Source organism: Danio rerio, chromosome 3 (genome assembly GCF_052040795.2).
Source record: "Danio rerio strain M-AB ecotype USA chromosome 3, GRCz13ab, whole genome shotgun sequence".
NCBI classification, from domain to species: Eukaryota; Metazoa; Chordata; class Actinopteri; order Cypriniformes; family Danionidae; genus Danio; species Danio rerio.
In genome coordinates this window covers 56,118,416-56,140,994 of record NC_141023.1, presented here as the reverse complement: position 1 = coordinate 56,140,994, position 22,579 = coordinate 56,118,416, and the positions used below count along the sequence as shown (strand labels likewise).

Genomic DNA, 22,579 nt, shown 5'->3' with positions numbered 1-22,579 from the left:
TGCAGTGCAAAAACCTTAGTTTCTGGCTTTTTATGGAGTATAGTGTGTGTGATAGGTGTAAGATAGATCTCTGGAAAATTAACTTGATATGTCACCTCAGCTCTCAGAAAAACACAGTAAACAAAAGTGTATTTTTGCACGCACACACTTTAATCTGCTGTTTTTTTCCATAGAACGCTATTTAAAAGCCATAGATGTTTTTGCACGGGCCTATCTAAAGGTTTAATGGTGCGCACTGATGACCAACAGTATAAATTACAAATTGTACTGTACCTCTTCCTAACAGGGAAAACCAACAACAGTCAAGAATGCAAAATTATTTGGCATCAAGTCATTGCAATCAAAAAATGTCATTGTAATGCAAGTCGGTGGGGTCAAAAACGGCCACCAACATAATGAAAGGGAAGTACATTTGAATGATACACAAGTGTTAATTACTCACCCTCATGTTGTGACATTCAATCATCTTCAAAACACAAATTAAGATATTTTAGATGAAATCGGAGAGCTCTCTCATCCTCCATAGACAGCAATGTTTCAGACTTGTTCAAAGTCTAGAAAAATACCAACACAATTCCTCAAAACTGACCATTCAGTGGTTCAATCAAAAATTTTCAAGCTACAATAATTCTTATGTGTGCACATAAGAAAAAACGACTAATTTATTCAACTGTTTCTTTTCCTCAGTTTATTGTGCATACCTGCCAGCCAACATTTGTCTCCGAAATTCCCTGAGACCACTAGGTTGGGATGGCTGTGTGTGTTTGTCTAAATAACACGGATGAGAACTGGGTTAGTAACTGTACTGTGGTGTTAGTAACTGGTTAGTAACTGGTTTTGGGAGACCGCTGCAATCAGATATGATATACCAAAGTTGGAGACCCTGGGGTGTTACAGACTATACCAAAAAGCTGAGGACCGGGGGTAGGGGGAAATCACAGGAGTTTTCCAACCAAACGGGAAGGTGAGGAGAAATGGGTCTAAAATATCGGAACCCCAAAAATAAAAACCAACTAGTTATAGAAAAAGAACGATTAAACATGTCCATTATAAAAAAAAAATGTTGTTGTTGTTTTAACCCAACTTTGGTTAAATATAAACAAAACCAGAATTGGGATTATTACAAATATTTATATTTATTAAAATAAATGTATTATTAATATTACCATTATTATACAATTATTATTATAAATAAATAACTGAAAACAATTCAAAAAGTCACTGGAAAGCAACGTAAAGATAAAACTAGAGTGATATGCTAAGATCACAAGAAATATTTTGTATGAATATTGTTTATGACAATTTTATAGAATATATATATATATATATATACATACAGTTGAAGTCAAAATTATTAGCCCCCTTTTGATTTTATTTTTATATTTTTTTTAAATATTTCCTAAATGATTTTTAAGAGAGCAAGGAAATTTTCAGAGTATGTCTGATAATATTTTTTCTTCTGGAGAAAGTCTTATTTGTTTTATTTCAGCTAGAATAAAAGCAGTTATTAATTTTTTAAAAAACATTTTTGGGACAAAATTATTAGCCCCTTTAAGCTATTTTTTTCGATAATCTACAGAACAAATCATCATTATACAATAACTTGCCTAATTACCCTAACCTGCCAAGTTCACCGTATTAACCTAGTTAAGCCTTTAAATGTGACTTTAAGCTGTATAGAAGTGTCTTGAAAAATATCAAGTAAAATATTATTTATTTTTATTATGTCAAAGATAAAATAAATCAGTTATTAGAAATAGTAATTTAAAACTATTATGCTTAGAAATGTGCTGAAACAATTTTCCCTCCATTAAACAGAAATTTGTGAAAAAAATAAACGGGCGCTAATAATTCAGGGGGGCTAATAATTCTGACTTCAACTGTATATATATATACGGCCTTCTCATGAACGAGGAGAAGAAAAAAGTTTAAAATAGTCCAATAGTACCTGGATGAAACCTTTATGATGCAAGCGATGCAATATCAGACACAATGCACTCAATGGAGTGAGTGACATCACTATGACGGGCAGGGTTAGGGGTGGAGTTAGGGGAGCGCATTAAGTAGCATTGGATGCAGCTCAGATTGCACTGCAACAGGTCTGCATCCAGACCCCTCTCAAATAGTCGCTATTTTAGTTTTATGTGCACACAAAAGTATTGTGCATGTTACTATTCTGTTTGAACCACTGAATGCATATGGACTGATTTGGGGAGGATTTTTGGTTCTTTTTCTGGACTTTAAGCGTCTCAGGATCTTTGCCGTCTATGGAGGATCAGAGAGCTTTAAGATTTCATCTAAAATATATTCATTTAAGTTCAGGAGATTGTAATGACATGAGGGTGAGTAATTAATAAAATACTAAAGTCATTCTGCGATTAACTATTTAATAAGACATGATAACCAGTGCTGATGTTGATACAGTGAGAAACTCTTACCATAGGAGTGCATCTGGTCAGGGCCCAGCTGTGGAGGCGTGAGGCCGTGTCTAAACTGCTCGCTGCCATATATGTTTGGATCTATAGCCAGCAGTTGTTGTCGAGGCAGAGAGGAATATGAGAGCAGACCGTCCAGTCCGTGAGTGCTGGAGCCATCTGTGGAGAGACAGAGTGGGGTTTACATATTTCTTAAAGTACACATGAAATCAAATCTAACATATTGATTTTGTTTGCTAACATTGCAAGTATTGAGGGGAATAATTCATTTGTGCATGTCATTAAGAAAAAAAAAACAAAACATTTGCCCTTGTAATCGAAAATGAAAATCTGTAAACACACTTCCTGTTTGTTTTCAGTTCAATATTTAGATTACGTCTGTCTAAGGTATTGTGCTTGGTTAAATTTCCTTTAAGGCAGGGGTGTCCAAACTCGGTCCTGGAGGGCCGATATCCTGCAGATTTTAGCTCCAACTTGCCTCAACACACCTGCAAAGATGTTTCTAGAAAGCCTAGCTTGATTAGCTAGCCCAGGGGTCCGTTCTTCGTACGTGGATTACTCAATTAGCTGGATATGGATATTGACAATTTGACACGATCCACGATTGTTTCGTTATTCAAAACTCAATTGAGACTTGTTGTCATAGCAACAGTTCTGGTAGCTTAAACCTACTTGGGAGCAGGTTCATTTCATAAAAACAGGATTAGGTCAGTTCAAGCAAAGATAATACTGAAAGTATTGTACCAAATGCTGATATTTTCTTACAGTGGTTATATACACTTAGGAAAATAGAATATATCTATTTTTAACTATATATATATATATATATATATATATATATATATATATATATATATATATATATATATATATATATATATATATATATATATATATATAGTTAAAAAATATATATTGATAAAACTTATGGAATCTGCATTTAGAAATAAAAGTAAAAGACTGCCACCTTGTAGTTCAAAGACAAAATTTATTGATATGAACTTTTTAGATATTTCCCAGAGATGGATTGCGGCTGGAAGGGCATCCGCTGCGTAAAAATGTGCTGGATAAGTTGGCGGTTCATTCCGCTGTGGCAACCCCAGATTAATAAAGGGACTAAGCCGACAAGAAAATGAATGAATAAATGAACTTTTTAGATACAAGCGCGCAATACATGCACAATATTAAAAAAGGATAATAATTTATGCAGTCATGCACGTGTTTTGACCGCTAATATACCAGTGATTTGATGTTTCCCAAAAGTTGCAGACACCTTTACCGATATCAAAATGCTTTTTGATGCAAAATTAATTTCTAGTTATTCCTTATGCCGATTAAAAAAACTTGAGTAGGCCTAGGCTACTATAATAAAGAAAATCTAAATACAGTGTTATGCATTAAAATACATGATAAATACTCTTGACACATAAAAGTGTAAAGCCTGCAGCTCACAACAACTGTGTAAAGTTATAGCATATCATATTTAACAAACTGTTTACTGCAAATTTTATGTAATTTTGCTTACATGGATTGTTGAATATTAGTCAGATGATGTCATTACGCTGCTGTGCCGTCAGCCAATCATTGCATTGCTAAATATAATTTCGAGGATCGACAGATCTGTCCTTCCAACACAAGCAGCGATCTCAGATCAGTTTATCCAGACATTATAATCTAATTCACGAACTTGTTTGAAGGACCAAATTAGCCAGAGATCAGTTATCAAGATTAAAAGATCCATGATCTGCCAAATCATCTTAGATAATTTAAGCGAGGTACGAAAAACGGACCCCAGGTGAGTCTGATTGGGGTTGGAACTAAACTTTGCAGTACACCGGCCCTCCAGGACCAAGTTTGGACATGCCTACTTTAAGGCAAATCATTAGAGAAGGGTATAAACCAGGCATGTCAAACTCAATTCCTGGAGGACCGCAGCCCTGCACAGTTTAGTTCCAACCCTAATTAAACTAATTGCATCCTTAAGGCTTGTTTGAAACCTACAGGTAAGTGTTGGAGCAGGGTTGGAACAAAACTGTGCACGGCTGTGGCCATCCAGCAATTGAGTTTGACATCCCTGGTATAAATGGAGGTTGGAAGCAGCTTCAGGTTTGCGGAAATTGAGCTCCAAGTGGGTGAACCTTCAAGCTTCAAGTGGGCTGTACAAACCTGGAGTTTTTATTTATTTAATGTCTTGTACATGACATGGAATCCAATATTGTGATTTATGAATTTCTACTCCTACCCCAACCCCAAACCCAACTTCACAGTATCGTGATGTGCTTTATTAATATCTGCTCCACCTACACCACCTAAACCCAACCTACTGAAAGTCACCCAACTTATTTGCGGTGTAATGCCTCCCACTCGGAGGTTCCAGGCTGCAGCGATACCTACTTGAGTCATTTCACTTGGCAGGCATCTTTGAAACACCTCCGAGTGTTTCTCCGAGTGTTTCTGCTTGAATGGGGAAACATCAAATTCTCCAAAATTGCTTTACATTAGGAATCACCAATAAAATTAAACAACAGCTGTCTCTTAAATTACATTTCTAAACGTTCAAATCACACAAAACCTACAGAAACTAATTTCTGGTCCAAGTCTCTCCACCGGAAAACCATCAGTCTATAGCAATCGATAATTGTCTCCTGTACTAGATGGTGGGGCATAATTTGCTACTTCTTTCCCCCATTTAAACCTATACAATACGTCTTGTGTATTCTATTGTCTTTGGCCCCTCCAACTGTCAGTTTAGTCAGAAATGGTCTGAGAGGTTGTAATAACTCTCCAAAAACCCTTCTTTCTGAATGAAATGCCAACTTCACTATATCCAATCAGCTTGCAGTAAAAAAACAAGCCACGCCCACTGTTTTCTCATGATGTTTAGTTGAACTATGTCACAACATGAAAAACAACCACACAGCTTTTGGTTCATGCGCACTTTTCACACAGTTGTCCTTAGTTGTGTGTGTCTTACCCTCGCTGTCGTCGTTACTCTGGCGCCCCCCTCTGCTCGGGCCCCGTCTGGAGCCCCCCATCTGCTCCTGTTCTTGCTGCTGCTGTTGCTGCTGCTGTCTGCGGGCGATCTTCTTCATCTGAACAACAGACTAATGCCATCAGCTGCTCCTGGATCAGCACTCACATCTAATACTCATGTACCAATTAGCCTAGGTCTGTTCAACTTCACACTGACAACAATTCAATCGCTTGAGGTCAGAAGGTGCAGTGCTGTTAAATGCTAATTAAGAGTACACTGAGGGCATACTCGCACTATGTACAGTTGCCTTGAACCGGGCCAAAGCACGCTTGCACTCACACTTCTCAACGATCCGGGAAACGGGCCTGTGCATGGTTAGGATAGCATAGTGTGACTAGTATGTCTTAAGTGATGTTTGAAGAACAGTATTGAGCAGAGTGTCAGATCGCTACCCAGAACATACTTGCAGCCAATCAGAAGTAAGGGGCCTGTCTAGTATTGATTGTGGAGATATTAAAAAGGGACTGTGTTCTTGTCTATGTTTTTGTTTGTCTTTCTATCTTTCTGTCTGTGTGTCTATACATTGTTTTGCCTGTCCATCTGTCTATCCATTTGTCTGTCAGTCTATCCTTCTGTCTGTCTGTCTGTCTGTCTGTTTGTCTATCAATCTGTCTTTCTGTCTGTCAATTAAGATGTCTGTCTACCTTTCTGTCTGTCCATCAATCTGTCTATCTGTCTGTTTGTCTGTCTGTCTGTCTATCAATCTGTCAGTCTGTCTGTCCATTAACATGTCTGTCTACCTTTCTGTCTGTCTATCAATCTGCCTGTCTGTCTGTCTGTCTATCCTTCTGTCTGTCTGTTAATATGTCTACCTTTCTATGTCTATCTGTTTTTCTTTCTGTCTGTCCGTCCATCAGTCTGTCTCTGTCTGTCTTTCCTTCTGTTTGTCTGTTTAGCTATCTGTCTATCTGTCCTCGTGTCTGCCTATCTATCAGTCTGTCCATTTGTCAGTCTATCTATCCTTCTGTCTGTTTTATACAAGGTTCTTGTTAACAATGTACATTTAACAAAAGGTTATTTGATTTTTAGTCACTCACTCACTCACTCACTCACTCACTCACTCCCTCCCTCCCTCACTCACTCCCTCCCTCCCTCCCTCATTCACTCCCTCCCTCCCTCATTCACTCCCTCCCTCCCTCCCTCCCTCACTCACTCACTCACTCACTCACTCACTCACTCACTCACTCACTCACTCACTCACTCACTCACTCACTCCCTCCCTCCCTCCCTCCCTCCCTCACTCATAAGAATGGGTCACTGCATAAGAATGATCTGCCAAACCACAATCTAAATCTTAGACATAAATCATGATGCCAGCTCACCTTTGCCCTCTGATTCTGGAACCACACCTGCACGACCCTGACCGTCAGTCCAGTCTCAGCTGCCAGAGTTTCTCTGACCTGCAGACACAGCGTATATACATCAGATAAGTCCCAATCTCACAAATAAAACCAGCACAGATGCCCTCTGACCATCACTGACCTTTCGGCAGGGTTTGGAAGACACTTCGAAGGAAGCCTTGAAGGCGCGCCGCTGTTGTGTGGTCAGGATGGTCCGGGGCCTCTTGGATCTCTTGTGCTCCTTTCCATCATCCCCAGCCTTTCCTCCGACAGAGACACCACCACCCTCCTCATCCTCACTCTTTACTGCACAGGGAAAAAAAAATAGATTAAAGGGGACTTATGGTGAAAAATCGATTTTTTTCAAGCTGTTTGGACAGATGTGTGTAGGTATAGTGTATAGACTGTCATATTAGGGTGATTTAAACACACCCAGTCCTTTTTTTTCAATTTAACAACATAAAAACGGTGTACCAATTGAATTCAGAGGGACTGCAACATGACGTAGGAGTGCGATCCCCCCTGCCCACCAATATTGATTGACAGGCGCGTCACCATATCCTTAGTTTGTCGTTTGTCATGCGAGTCTAAGCGATATCACTAAAGGAACACCCTTGTTCTGTTTTTAGATGTAAGGCTCACTGGGCTCAACACAAGATCAATATTCTCCACATTATCGCTCTAATAGGAATTATTGGTTGTACCTTTTGGAAGGTTTGTAAACAAGTACTTTTCATTGCGTCTACCTTAAAATTGCCGGTTAAACAGCCGTTTGCATTTTTCGCGATCACAGAAGCTCCCTGTGATCTTAACTAGGTGCAGCAGGAAAAGTGCAAGTGCCTCATGTGCGCACCTCTCCATTGGAAATAAAATAACAAACTTGCCTGCAGGTCGCACACCAGAAACGTCGCTTTGCGTGGCGCAGGGCCATGCATTTTAGAATTCTAAACATAGGTTTCTATCAGGGTGCACATGACAGCGCTTTAAGACTTGATGATTCAAGTCTTCAAGACACGACGATTCAGGACACTTCATGTTTCTGGCGCACCACAGAAAGTGTCTGGTGTGCCATGTCGAGCCATGTCATACTACGAGCGGCAAATCCGGTGCCTCAGTCAAAGTTAATTCAGTGTGCATGGTTATAAGTCTCGGTGTACAAGCTCTGCACTTGAAACTAGCACATTGTTGGCTGTAAAACTATGCAAACACACAAATGATTTTGTACTCTCTTCTTGGTCTGTGTCCGAGTCGCATATGTACGGCTGAATGCTGATCCTCTCATGTAGCTTAGCTTCTCTCTGTCTGCCTGTCTGTTGCAAACACAGAGCGGGGGAGCTCTTGGCTCCACCCCCTTGTTACATTGGGCGGGAAGGCGAAACTAATTTTCAGCTAATTTTAAAACAGCGACCTGTGTAAACGCCCCCAACATGACACTTTTTACACATTATAATAAAAACATCTGAATTGTGTGTTTAACTGAACTTAAACTGGCACACTCAGAAGAACCATAATATTAATATTAAATTATAAAAAAGGGGTAAACGATGTGCCCTTTAAAGCTTTGAGAAGAAGAGTGGAAACTAAAATTTTTAAATGTTTGTAAAGTCTGTGTAAAATCTAAATGTACAATCTTAATTTTTATAGCGCACATTGCTATTCTTTAGGTGAACATTTAGGGCCCTACCATACACCCGGCGAAAAGCACGATACAATTGTTGTTTGCTAGTTTCAGCTTGGTGCAAGAGTCGTTTAGACGTTTTGCGCAACGCTGTTTAAAAAGCAAATGCATTTGCGCTCATATGTGCGCACATAGATGTTCCAGTCTAAAAAAGGAGGCGTGTTGAGGCGCCTTGCTATGTTGAGAAACTATATTACACTGTTCTATAGACCAGAACAAAGCCGGTCTAAAGTCCAGCACAGAGCGCGTAAGTTGTGTGCCTCGCTTACACATTGCTTAATACACACAGGATGTACAGCAATACACAAATATCTTTACAAATAAAAAATTATAAAAATATTAAGGATATATAGGATATAATAAGTCATGTCTTCTTCATCTCGAGAGGCTTTTTCAGTTTATTCATAACCATTTGCTTTTCTATGATGCTATTGGTAGTAGCAGTGGTATTTATTTTATGCATATTTATTTTTGTTTAATTAAAACAAGCTTAGATTTGCCCACCTGTCAGGTTTCAGACCAAATGAGACATAGCATGTGTATTTGGATATAATTTGGTTTTTGACCACACTTCATTATTATTGTTCATTTTTTCGTCTGCTGGAAATTATAACTGAATTTAGAAATAGTTTTGAAAAAAAATCTTTAGTTACTATGACCGTCATGTAAATAGCAAATGTGCCATAGCGCGACACAACTGTCTCTTAAAGGGAATGGGAGATTAGACTCTGATTGGTTTATTCCAGGGGTCGGCAACCCGCGGCTCTAGAGCCGCATGCGGCTCTTTAGCGCTGCCCTAGTGGCTCCCTGGAACTTTTTCAAAAAATGTTTGAAAATGGAAAACGATGAGGGAGGAAAATATATTTTTTGTTTTAATATGGTTTCTATAGGAGGACAAACAATCTTAACGTTTTCCAATGCTGTAAAAGTGTGTAGAATATTTAATTTCAACATTTCTGTCAACAAAGATTTGCATCATAGCCTGCGACACACGTTTCTATCAGCAGGGCGGGATGCCAGGCAGGTAGCTGTTGTAAACAAACCGGCGGCTGTTTGGTGCGCCATGGAGCGCAAGCTGTCTTTGCCAAAGATGTACAGCGGGGCACGCTTTCTCATTTTCCCTCCCTGAGAGAATTCTAAGAAGCCCATCCCGATCCCTCACTCAACGGTAATTATTTACAAGGTGCGATCGTTGATATGCAAACCCCTAACCCCAACCGTCATTGGGGGAAAAGCAAATCGTACTAAATTGTACGAATTAGATCGTACGAATTCATACGAATTAGCCACTAAATGAAAAAGTTACGAATTGCCGTGAGATTGTGTTGGTTGAGCACATTCCCAAGAATGACTCGAGCTGATCTTTAAATGGAAATGGCAGACTGCGTTTTATTGCACTGTTTGTTGCCCAGATAAGGGGCACGTTGTGCACGTTAATTTTGATGTTGTTTTTTGGAATCCTCAAAATTAAAAAAAAAACATAGAAAAATCTGATTTCTTTATTGCATTTCTTTAATTTCATCAAAGCAAAACATAATGCATTAATATTGTAATGAAGTTAAACTTGATAATTAAACATAATGCATTAATATTGTAATGAAGTTATACTTGATAATTAAACATAATTCATAAATTTTGTAATGAAGTTAAACTTAATAATTAAGCATAATGCATTAATATTGTAATGAAGTTAAACTTGATAATTAAATATAATTCATTAATATTGTAATGAAGATAAACTGGATAATTAAACATAATTCATTAATATTGTAATGAAGTTAAACTTGATAATTAAGCATAATGCATTAATATTGTAATGAAGTTAAACTTGATAATTAAACATAATGCATTAATATTGTAATGAAGTTAAACTTGAATATTAAACATAATGCATTAATATTGTAATGAAGTTAAACTTGATCATTAAACAATTCATTAATATTGTAATGAAGTTAAACTTGATAATTAAGCATAATGCATTAATATTGTAATGAAGTTAAACTTGAACATTAAGCATAATGCATTAATATTGTAATGAAGTTAAACTTGATCATTAAACATAATGCATTAATATTGTAATGAAGTTAAACTTGAATATTAAACATAATGCATTAATATTGTAATGAAGTTAAACTTGATCATTAAACAATTCATTAATATTGTAATGAAGTTAAACTTGTTAATTAAGCATAATGCATTAATATTGTAATGAAGTTAAACTTGATAATTAATCATAATGCATTAATATTGTAATGAAGTTAAACTTGAACATTAAACATAATTCATTAATATACTGTAATTAAGTTAAACTTGAGACGGCATTGTACAACAGAGTAGTCACGTGGCGCGTCATTCTCTACAGGATGCACTGCAGGGAAATGAACATTTAATCATGAAGGCTCAGTATGTATTTGTAGCCAGCGAAGTCATTTTTATAGTAGGCTAATATAGCTAATATAAATACATACAGCATGTGTTGCCATCATTATAAGGCTTATATAAGGCTTTTAATTTTTTGCGGCTCCAGACATATTTGTTTTTGTTTTTTTTTGGTCCAATATGGCTCTTTCAACATTTTGGGTTGCCGACCCCTGGTTTATTCTAAAATAAGCTCAACCCTGTTAGACCATGCGCCACGGCGCACAGTGGATTTTCCTTTCCCTAAAATAGTAAAAGTGGATTCTGACAAACCCTTAATGCAATTGCGCCCTGCGCTTTTGTCTGTTTTCTTATTGAATATACATTGAAAATGTAATTAGTTCCTGTAATTTAAAATTGACTTTTCCTCATGATATCTCTCCAGTCTGTTGCATCACATGATCCTTCAGAAATCATTATATTACAATGATCTGCTGCTCAAGAAATATCTATTAATAATAAGCTAATTAGTAATTTAATATTGTTAATTGCTGAAAACTACTGAGCTGCTTTAGATTTAAACAACATCATTGAAAAAGTCTCATTACAAATGTATTTACTTTTATTCACGAAAGACATTTAGAATGGACACTTTTAAAAGCCTGTTACGCATTTAACAGTCATCATAATCTTAAATCTTTGAAAGATTTTAATATTTTGATAAAAAAAAACATATGAACATGTATATGTATTTATGTATGTATTATATCATTATAAAATAATTAATAACTGCTTATGCAAGGTATTTCTAATGCAGCTGTGCATCTTTGGGGCTGAGAGTAAATTTGATGCTATTCTCTCCTCTAGCTGCCGTCATTAGTCTCACACTTTTTTTTCTCCTTTTTGCTGAACATCTTGATAACATCATCATGGAGTTTTTTTTTATTATTACTATTATTTCAGCAAATAGGATTGTAAAAACATTTTTGTTGCCCAACTTTAACACCTTCTGCTACTGAGAAACCTGGATATGTGAAAAGGGTCTATATACACTGTCAACTTTTTTCCTGTAGAATCTACAGTAACTTACTCTAAATCAATTACAGCAAAAATACTGTGTTTACATTTACTTTATTATTTATTAAACTGACCTACAGTAAAATACAGTTTATATTACAGTTAAATACGGTGCCATTTACAAATATCATTAACAGTGTAAAAAGATTTTGTGTTAAATAAATGTTGTCATCAAAGAATCAAAAAAAGTTTCCATGAAAATGTGAATCTGGAAAATGTTTTCAGCATTCATAATTACGAGCATCAATATTATGGATTGAGAACCAGTAATAATTTATTTTGACAGAAAAGCAAATCATCATATTACACTGATTTCTGAAAGATCTAAAGACACTAGAGTAATAATGCCAAAAATCTACTCTAAATCACAGGAATTAAACTGCATTTACAGTTTTTCTCAGTCGCTTTGGTGCATTTCTCACAACACTATTTACATTTGCACAACAGTTAATGCATTTCTCAAAACAATTAGTCATTTGTGCACATCATAGTAGCAGTTTCTCATTCCTTCCAACACATTGCAAATGCTTTTGGACATGCATCAATTGCTTTCATGCAACTCTCTGCTGTTTAGAACATTATCATTTGCTTATGTCATGTCAGTCAAAATTAACTAAACTTGTGAATGCTGAATAGTCAGTCCATTTAAAACTAATAGTCCTCATTTCATTAATTGAGTCATTACATACACAAATCTTGAACTAATTGTCCAAATCTGTCAAGCAAATTTTATAAAAAAATTATAAATTTTTATTTTCCTGAAAATGTCTTAAAAATTGAACAATTTGATGACTGATTTACAGACCTGTGTATGTTGTAGGCTCAGTTCCAATATGTACTGCAATATTGTGTGCAGCTGTGCACAGCTCTACACAAAGAAAGTTTATGTTTGTTGTAAATAAGAGAATGTTTATTCTTTTGCACAATGCTGTGAATAAATTAGAATTGTAAAGAGCAAATGCAGTAAAAATGTAAAACATACATATTCAGTGTCTTGTACTCAGATACCTCACTAATGCAGTGATGTCTAACTTTACTGTAGTGTTCAAATGGCTGTGCAAATAGTATACAGTGCTGTCTTGAGTATTTTCAGCAAGTGTCACTAAAATCTGACTTTTTTTTATTGAAAAAATGTCCAGAGTAAACTGTCATAATGAAAACATGACAACGCCACTTTCTTGTTCATAAACAATGGTGTCAGGACTTTTCATTTTGATGACACTGACACTTTGATTGACATAAATACTTGGTTTTGAGGAATGAACTATCTATTTTGAGCAAGTGACGTGCTTTTGCAGGTTATCAGCTAGGTTTTGCAGTTTGTACTAATTGTTTTGCAGTTTGCATTAACTGTTGTGCAAATGTAAATATTTGTTGTGAGAAATGCACCAAAGCGTCCGAGAAAAACTGTAATATTAAAACAGCTATTATTATTGCACATATTTTACAACGTTTTACTGTATTTTGATTAAATGCACGAGAGTATTAAGACTTAAAAAACAAAACATTTAATATCTGATCAGTAGTGTCCATCTTTCAGCTTTTGTATGGTCAGTGAGCCTTATCTGTCTGTCTGTCTGTCCGTCCGTCCGTCCGTCCGTCCGTCCGTCCGTCCGTCCATCTATCTATCTATCTATCTATCTATCTATCTATCTATCTATCTATCTATCTATCTATCTATCTATCTATCTATCTATCTATCTATCTATCTATCTATCTATCTATCTATCTATCTATCTATCTATCTATCTATCTATCTATCATCTATCTATCTATTGTTATGTATGTGTGTCTGTTCAGGTGTCTATCTGTCTGTCTGTCTGTCTACCTATTTATGTCTATCTATCTATCTATCTATCTATCTATCTATCTATCTATCTATCTATCTATCTATCTATCTATCTATCTATCTATCTATCTATCTATCTATCTATCTATCTATCTATCTATCTATCTATCTATCATCTATCTATCTATTGTTATGTATGTGTGTCTGTTCAGGTGTCTATCTGTCTGTCTGTCTGTCTACCTATTTATGTCTATCTATCTATCTATCTATCTATCTATCTATCTATCTATCTATCTATCTATCTATCTATCTATCTATCTATCTATCTATCTATCTATCTATCTATCTATCTATCTATCTATCTATCTATCTATCTATCCATCTATCTATCTTTCTGTCTGTCTCTCTGTCTGTCTGTCTGCCTGTCTGTCTATCAGTCTGTCTGTCTGACTATGCGTAAGTCTCTCGAGTGGTCAGTGAGGTTTACCTGACATTTTGACAGTTTTTACAGTATTTCTGATCAAATAAATACTTCTTTTAAAGATTCTCTTTGATCAGTAGTGTCCATCTTCCAGCTCTTCTGTGCGTTCAGTGAGTTTTACCTGACTCTGTGGGTGCCGGGCTGATGGCGGCCAGCATCTCTCTCTCCTTCTCGTAGTCTCCTCTGCAGAGCAGCTGTCCCTCCTTCAGCACAAACTCATCTCCTCTCTGCAGGCGGCGCTCACACTCGCAGCAGCTGAAGCAGCCCAGGTGATACACCTGTCCCAACACTCGCATGATGAGCTCTGAGCGGCCGATCGCCTGCAGACACGCGCTGCACTTACGCACAAACAACCTGACACACAAACACACACACACAGTTATTCAATGATTCTGATCCTGGATGTTGGCTTAATGCAGTGTTTTGTGTGTAACACTGGGTGGCAATATTTGACAATAGACTAAATGTCACACCAACAACAACATTACACACATTTATTACAATGTACAAAATGATTGGTTCTATACAATTGTCTCAACACAAATCGATTAAGTTAAGTGCATTGAACACAAAACATTTAAGTTGCCCCCCAAAAACATTTAAGAGTTGTGTTGCTTATTTTAAATAAACAATTTAAACAAGCCACAATTGTCAGGGTTCTGTGTTATGTTTATTTCTTAGCTTGTGACAGAACTCTGTCACTCTTGTTTGGTTTCTTTTTGTGAGTTTTTTTATGGAATTTCCCATATTTGAAGAGAGTAACATGTAACTGTATATTATTATTAAACTAGAAAAAACAGAGAAATAACAGAATCAAGAAAGTTCTCACGGAAATAATGAACAAAGTTGCATTTAAGAATGGAAAAATATATACTAAAATATGATAGATCTGGCTTTAGTTTATTCTTCAATGATTGTTATCTTTACATACACTCACTCATCATACAGTGAAATACCTGATGTTTTTACAAATATTTTCTGCATTAAAGAAGAATTCTAGTATTTAATTTACAGTTCAGTGCTATTTTGTTATTACACTTAAAAAATATTTTATGAAATTTTCTGTATTTGCATAGAGTAACGTGTAATTTTATATTATTATTCAGCTGGAAACAACAGAGAAATGACAAACAAGTCCTCATGGAAAAATTAAACAAAGTTGCATTTACAAATATCTAAATATATACTGAGTTTTGCTACACCTGGCTTTTGTTTATTTTTCAATAACCATTTTATGTTGCATTATTACCTTGGACTCAATAAAAACATCTTAGAATTGAACATAAGGTATGAAAAGCATTGCATTGTTAAATATCTATTATTAGTAGACAAAGAGTGACAATTCAAATAAATTTTATATAAGATTTACACTATAAAATATAGAAATAAATACTAGAAATGTGAATTATCAGTTTTAGTTCATCTAAATATCAGCAAATTCACCAAATTCCATATTTTTGTCAATTTTGGGGATTCAAATAACACTGAAGTATAAAATTATATAGCACACATATTCACATTTTCCTATATCACACTAAATAGCCACAAAAGCCTGAAGTGTCAAATATGAAACTCAATAAAAATAATTTGGAAACTTCCTTTAAAAGAATAAATAAATGAAAATAAATAAAGTTTTCAATAAATTATTAACAAAAACAATCTCACCATTATTCCATGTCAGGGTGTATATGATTAATTTTGATTGCATTTCTTCATTTTACAGACCTCATCCAGCAATTACACTGTTCATTTTACCAGCACCACCAGTGAACCGAACCAATGAGCTTGTCCAGCATTCATTACAAAGCTAAAAATTTTTAACTTACCAACTCACAGACTTCTAAAATAATTAACAGTTTTATGAAGCCTGATCAGTCTCAAAAATAATACATTTGTGAAATAAAATTCATACATGCACAGCACAAGTCACGTTTACAAAATCCAAGTTGTAAATTCAAAACACAATTCATAAATACAACACAAAGTTTGTAAATTTACAAGTAAAAGTCTTACATTTTTCGCCAAATTAATTGGATTTGTGTATTTACAAATTGTGTTTTAAACTTATGAATTATATTTATGCATTTTTGAATCGTGTTTTGAATATATATATTAGATTTGTGCATGCACAAATCGTGTTTTGAAATTGCAAATTGGATTTTGTAAATGTGAATTTTGTTGTGGATGTATACATTTTTTTTTGTACATGTGCTATTTTTGAGACCGATCAGGCTCCATACAGTTTCAGATACTTGCAGGACAAATGTGAGCAAGCGCTCACGAGTGTCCCATTAGCAATGCCCACAAACACCTCCTGCTCTCCATAAGCTGTGTTTTTGCTCATCACCATCACACAATTGCTTTTAAAGGCGCTCTCTGGCTCCTCAATCCCCGGCAAACCCCTTGTTTTTTCCTCGTCTCTCCTCTCCCTCGCCGTTTGGTATTTTCTGCCAGAATTCCCTGTCCTCCCGCTCTCCCTCCTCCCCAGCTCCGTGAAACTAATAAAGACAGGATTAATTAGATTGTTGTTTAAACAGTGCGATGCCCAGACAGACGCTGTAAACTCATAACCAGGGATTGAGGATAGCATGGGGTTAATCTCTCCTCTCTCTTTTTCACACACTCCAATAAACACACACACACACACACACACACACACACACACACACACACACACACACACACACACACACACACACACACACACACACACACACACACACACACAAACAAACACTATCAGCAGCACCTATATACGGCCAAGCTGATGTACTCTCATCAGTATTGACAGGTACAGATGAACCTAGAGATGCTCATATGGAGTCGATGGCAACCTAATCCTTGTGTACATTTCATTAAGCCAAAGCAACAGTCATGATTCACATCAAAATATGAAGTTACTGTCTATATATAAACTAGGGTTGCACTGATAAAACATTTTTGACCGATGACTATTTAAATTTGGGTTATACTTGAAGGCCTATGGCTGATAAATAGGCTGATAAATAATATTTTATCACAAATTTATGCATGACTGCAAAAACAAAATATGAAAACGTACATTAAACAGTGATTTTATTTTAAAATTTATAATGTTTGTTTTGCTAGTGCACATTGGTGGTCATTTAGGTGGTCAATTAAGCAAGTTAATATACAAAAAAAGTTTGTTTTGGTAGTCTTTAATCAAAGTCTGACCATTTGCATCCATGTTTGGAGTTGCGGTCCTTCTGTTAATTTTAGTTTTTACGGCATCAGCACCAATGTTCTTAGCCATGGCCCTCTTATCGTTAATTTGCTATGAGGGACTGATGCGCAAAAAGAAAGTCCCGCCTCTACTCAATATTTAATTTCAGTTGGAAGTACATAAACAAACCGAAATAAAATTCTCAGCAACTTCTGTTTTATAAGGAATTAAAGGGCACCCATGATGAAAGTCATCTTTTGCAATGTTTGGACAGAACTGTGTGCAGGTAGAGTGTGTCCACAGTCATATTGGAGTGATATAAAGATAATAAGTCTCTTGTTTAAAATTTCCTGACCTTTAAATAGGATCCAAATCCCTCCCATTTTGAGGCCCAACGCAACGTGACATAGGAGCGCGTTTTTCCTACCCACCGAATTGATTGCCAGCAGTGTATGAACATGTCTCCGTAGTAACATGTATAATCATATCAACAAGATACACAAAGCAACTGGGATTAAAAGATCTATTTAGCACTCTGTGATCATCAATCATTATCAAATGTGACCAAGAGTGAGTTAAAGGTTTTTAAAACAGTGCATGTTTGTAATGAGTTGCACTGATTTTATCATCTTTATTACCACAGCCGCATGTCAGTACAATTATACACAAAGACGCTTCTATCCCAGTTTGTGGACATTAAATCTGGATTATTTTGTAGATTAACATAATGGATATCCATACAGCAGTGGATATTAACGTGTATCTTGCATTTGTTGTGCGAAGTTAAACGTGTGCGCTTTTGTATGTGTGCGAACATTGTAATGACATTATGTGTGACTCATCGTTGCAGAAATGCTTAAATTAACCCCACAACAAATACATCAAATAATCATTGGAAAAGTTCTTACTGTAGTATTTCTCACAAACGATGTATGAGATCTGCTTCCTTCATGTCTGTGACTGTGCTGGTTATCTGACACAGCCAAGGCGGAGATTGAGGCACACTCTGACAGGGGAACTAACATTAAAGGCACAGGCAACAAACACAGCTACATTGTGTTCAGAGAAGGAAATTCAATATTTAAAAAAAAGGTATCATTAATAATTTGATGGGTGTTTTGAGCTTAAACTTTACAGACACATTCTGGAGACACAAAAGACTCGTCTTAAATCTTAAAAAAGAGGGGAAATAGCTGTTCTTTAACATTCATTTCTATGGCCAACTTTCAAATAATTCATATATAAAGCAACAAAGTCAATAAAGTTTTATCCAAACTCAAACAAATGAATCAAAGCTTTTTTTTCTGATACAGCATGACTCTGTATGAAATGTCACAGGATTGTTTTTTATAAGAAGAAACATATCAGCTTTCTAACGCATACGTCTTTATTGCTTGCAATTCTTGTGTGTATCTTTTTTTCAAGATGAAAAACTCCCACACTGCTGACCTCTTGTCTTCTTTATAGTCTCACAGCATCAGCTCTTTTAAAACATCATATGATGTTGTCTATGATTTTTTTTGTTCTTAGGACCTCCCTTTGAAGTGTGTGCAGTAAGGATTAGGATTCAAGTAAGGATTTTTTTTATTTTTAGCATTTTATGTCAATTAAATGAAAATAAGAGCTGTGGTGAAAAATTGTTCCAGAAATGGATTCTGCAATGCATCACTATTCTCTCTTGAATCTATTTGGAGCTTAGTTTTTTAACAGAGAATTCTGTTCTAGACTAGTTTTTCACATTAAATGGCATTCTGGGCTAGTTTTTAAAGGGGGTCAAGAGTGTATTTTTAAGGCATGGTTGTGTTTATGGGGTGCAAAGCAATGTGTGCGTGTGTGATTTGTGGATGGACTCCACATCAACAGGAAGCGCCACGCCCAGTCACACCTCTACTAGCAGGTGCTTTGCCACTGTTGTGTAAATACAGTCAGTCTGTGTAGCTGTTAGCCGTATCAGTTTAAGACTGAATCAGACAGACAATGAACAAATCTGACAAGATAAAAATGTCGTAAAAGTGTCTTTCACAAATATTTGGGTTATAAGCATGTGTAAGTAATATAAAAAGTTCTCATCTCTTAAGGAAAAATTAGCTTTCATCATTAACCCGGATATATTTTTTTTGTTGTCCCCAAACTTCATTCGCTGTAGGCTTTGCTATGTTAATTCTTTAAAAGCCGATGCCTCCCTTTGCATTGAACTTAGAGCGTCTTACATTTAGAGATGTTGTTTATGTTTACACAGCAATATTACACATTAACTAAAGTTTAAAATATTATATAGCACCACTTTAAACAGTGCTATATGCTTGTTTTATCAGTAAACAGGGCTCTATGCTACTCTTTTACAGTAGATGGTACTCTAAACTAGTTTTTAACAGCAAATGGCACTATATGCAAATTTTTTAACAGTGGATGGCACAATATGCTATTTTTTAACAAAAGACGGTTCTCTATGCTAGTTTTTTTTTTTTTTTTACAGTAAATGGCACTCTCGACTAGTTTTTTACAGTAGAGGGTGCTCTAGGCTAGTTTTTAACCACAGATGGTGGTCCAGGCTAGTTTTTAAACAGTAGATGGTGCTCTAGGCTAGTTTTTTTAACAGCAGTCGATGCTCTACACTATATTCTAACAGTAGATGGTGCTCTAGGCTAGTTTATAACAGTAGATGGTGCTCTAGGCTAGTTTTAAACAGTAGAGGGTTCTCTAGGCTAGTTTTTAAATCACAGATGATGGTCCAGGCTAGTTTTTAAACAGTAGATGGCGCTCTAGGCTATTTTTTAATAGCCATCTATGCTTTACACTAGTTTCTAACAGTAGATGACACTCTAGACAATTTTCTTACAGTAGAGGGTTCTCTAGGCTAGTTTTTAACCAGAGATGGTGGTCCAGGCTAGCTTTTAAACAGTAGATGGTGCTCTAGGCTAGTTCTTAACAGCAGTCGATGCTCTCCACTAGTTTCTGACAGTAGATGGTGCTCTACACTAGTTTTTAACAGTAGAGGGTGCTCTAGGCTAGTTTTTAACCACAGATGGTGGTCCAGGCTAGTTAATAAACAGCAGATGGTGCTCTAGGCAAGTTTTCAACAGCAGTCGATGCTCTACACTAGTTTCTAACAGTGGATGGAGCTCTATACTAGTTTTTTTTTTCTTTTACAACAGATGACATTCTTGGCTAGTTTTTAAACAGCAGATGCCTTATTAACCTAGGTTTGTTTTTAACCCCATACTCAAATGCATGTAAAGTCATGTAAGTTTGCTTACATATCTCAAGATTATTATAAACAAGACTCACTCTGTGCATTCTTGTAATTTGCTAAAACCTTTTTTAATTTGACTAATGATTATCTTAGTATCAAACGGTATTTGTAAGGAATTGGATGCAATCAGAGTGTAGCTGTTTGTAAGTTCATTCAAGAGAGAATATGCAGTTTGAAAATCGTTAAATCAATGCAGAATTGATTTCTTAATAGATTTTTCACCACAGCTCAAATGAAATATGTTTAAATGCCACACAAATCGATGTATCAATTGTTTAAGTTGTCAGGAATAAATAAAGGAAGTGATTACACCCCCCCCCCCCTCCCAACCCCGAAGAAACAATAATAATTATGACAAGAATCACCTTTTAAATATTCACGCTGAAAGGTTTTTTTGTCGTGGACACAACCCTCTCTATTCTGCCGTCCTATCCGCGGATATAACTGAGGGCGCGGGTCGTGAGGGTAGTGTCGCAAACACCACCCTAGACGCAAATATAACTGAGGGCGCGAGAGGTGAGGGTAGTGTTGGGGACGCCGCCCTCTGTATTCTGCTGCCCTAGGCGGCCGCCTAAAGCCTGGTTTATACTTCTGCGTCAAGTGACCGGGGTGACCCACGGCGCATGCAACGCGCGTAGCTGTGCATTTACACTTCTGCGCACTGTCTCTGTTGGTCTGAATTAACACTTCCGAAACGCTAATGGGCAGTTAATGTGTCTCTGTGTCCAGTTTCTTCTCTGCTGTTTTGCTTTTCCTGAACACTTCCGGGATGTACAAGTGGCTTAAACGCACTCATTTTGAGGCAGGAACCGGCGGACATGCAACAACTTTAACTATGAGGTAAACACAAAACAAAACTCTCCATCCGGAGCTCCTTTACGGGACTCCACACTTGTAAACAATCGCTCCATTGTGCTCGCGTCCAGCTCGCGCTATTCGCGTGGCTCTCTGTCCTACCTAGACTCATCAGCGCTTCCAAGCCGACCAATCACAGAGCTTGCGCTACGCGTCGTTGCGACGTGTAGTTACAATTTTTGAAAGGGTGCATGTCAGCGACGCTGATGGCCACAGCGAAGGGCTATGCGTCAGCGCCATAGCATACGCCGGCGTTTGACGCAGAAGTATACATCAGCTTTAAAGGAAAGCCCATCCTCTACATAAATAGCTCAAAGTAGAGCCAAATATGGACAAACTCAACACTGAGCTATTTTTTTTTTAAATAAACTCATATTTATATTACACTCTTAAACCCAACAGTTTAGTTTGTCCATATTTGATCCAACGTTGAGTACAATAACCCGGCATGTCTTAGAGTGTGCATGATGTCATGTGCTGAGATGAATACAAAAAAACCCAAACATTTTGGAGTTGAGGAACAGATGAAATGCTCGCTTGATGGATAACACAGACTTGATGACAGTTGCAGAGACGGATGGCAGGAGTGCTGGTGTGTGTGTGTGTGTGTGTGTGTGTGTGTGTGTGTGTGTGTGTGTTGAGGAGTGCAGGAGATGAAGGTGTCATCTCTGAAATCTGCTGAAGGGAGAGGCAGCCAGGTCCACACATTATAGCCTCTAATCTGCGCGGATGTGATGATCCTGTCCGAAACGCAGCTGCTATGGCTAATCTGTCTCAATCCATCTGCCAAAAATGCCAAATTACCCAAATCACCACCTACTACACCCAGATCAAAGACCAAGAGTTTTCTCTCTTTTTTATGAGTCCAAGAGTGAATCCGCCTGTCAAGAACACACTTTTCACCTTAAAGCTGACAGAAATAAGAAACAGTTAAAACACTGAAGCCTGTTTTGAGTTTTTTTTTTTCATTATTACATTATTATTATGCAATTATCATCAAAGTTTCAAGTCATGAAGGTACCAATCAATGAATCATGACAATTCACGTTGTTAGTTTAGAAAATATATACATAAAAAATAAAGAGACATCTTCTA

General features: G+C 36.6%; 1 protein-coding gene across 4 annotated transcripts in view; it reads right to left on the bottom strand.

The window, feature by feature from the left end:
• The window catches only part of lmx1al (LIM homeobox transcription factor 1, alpha-like), an 84,114-nt gene that overhangs the window by 7,565 nt on the left and 53,970 nt on the right, over positions 1-22,579 (bottom strand). For 3 of the 4 annotated variants that reach the window (XR_015481302.1, XR_015481303.1, XM_087245215.1), the window contains exons 4-8: positions 14,314-14,546; positions 6,952-7,115; positions 6,792-6,869; positions 5,410-5,527; positions 2,439-2,594 (exon numbers count right to left, since the gene is read on the bottom strand). Coding sequence is in view for 1 of the 4 variants with exons in the window: in XM_087245215.1 (XP_087101341.1) it covers positions 2,439-2,594; positions 5,410-5,527; positions 6,792-6,869; positions 6,952-7,115; positions 14,314-14,546 (749 nt within the window). In the remaining 3 variants the exon portion in view is untranslated. Of the gene's footprint in view, positions 1-2,438; positions 2,595-5,409; positions 5,528-5,973; positions 6,034-6,113; positions 6,554-6,618; positions 6,870-6,951; positions 7,116-14,313; positions 14,547-22,579 lie in introns of those variants that run through there. The other variant, XR_015481304.1, reaches the window with a different exon arrangement.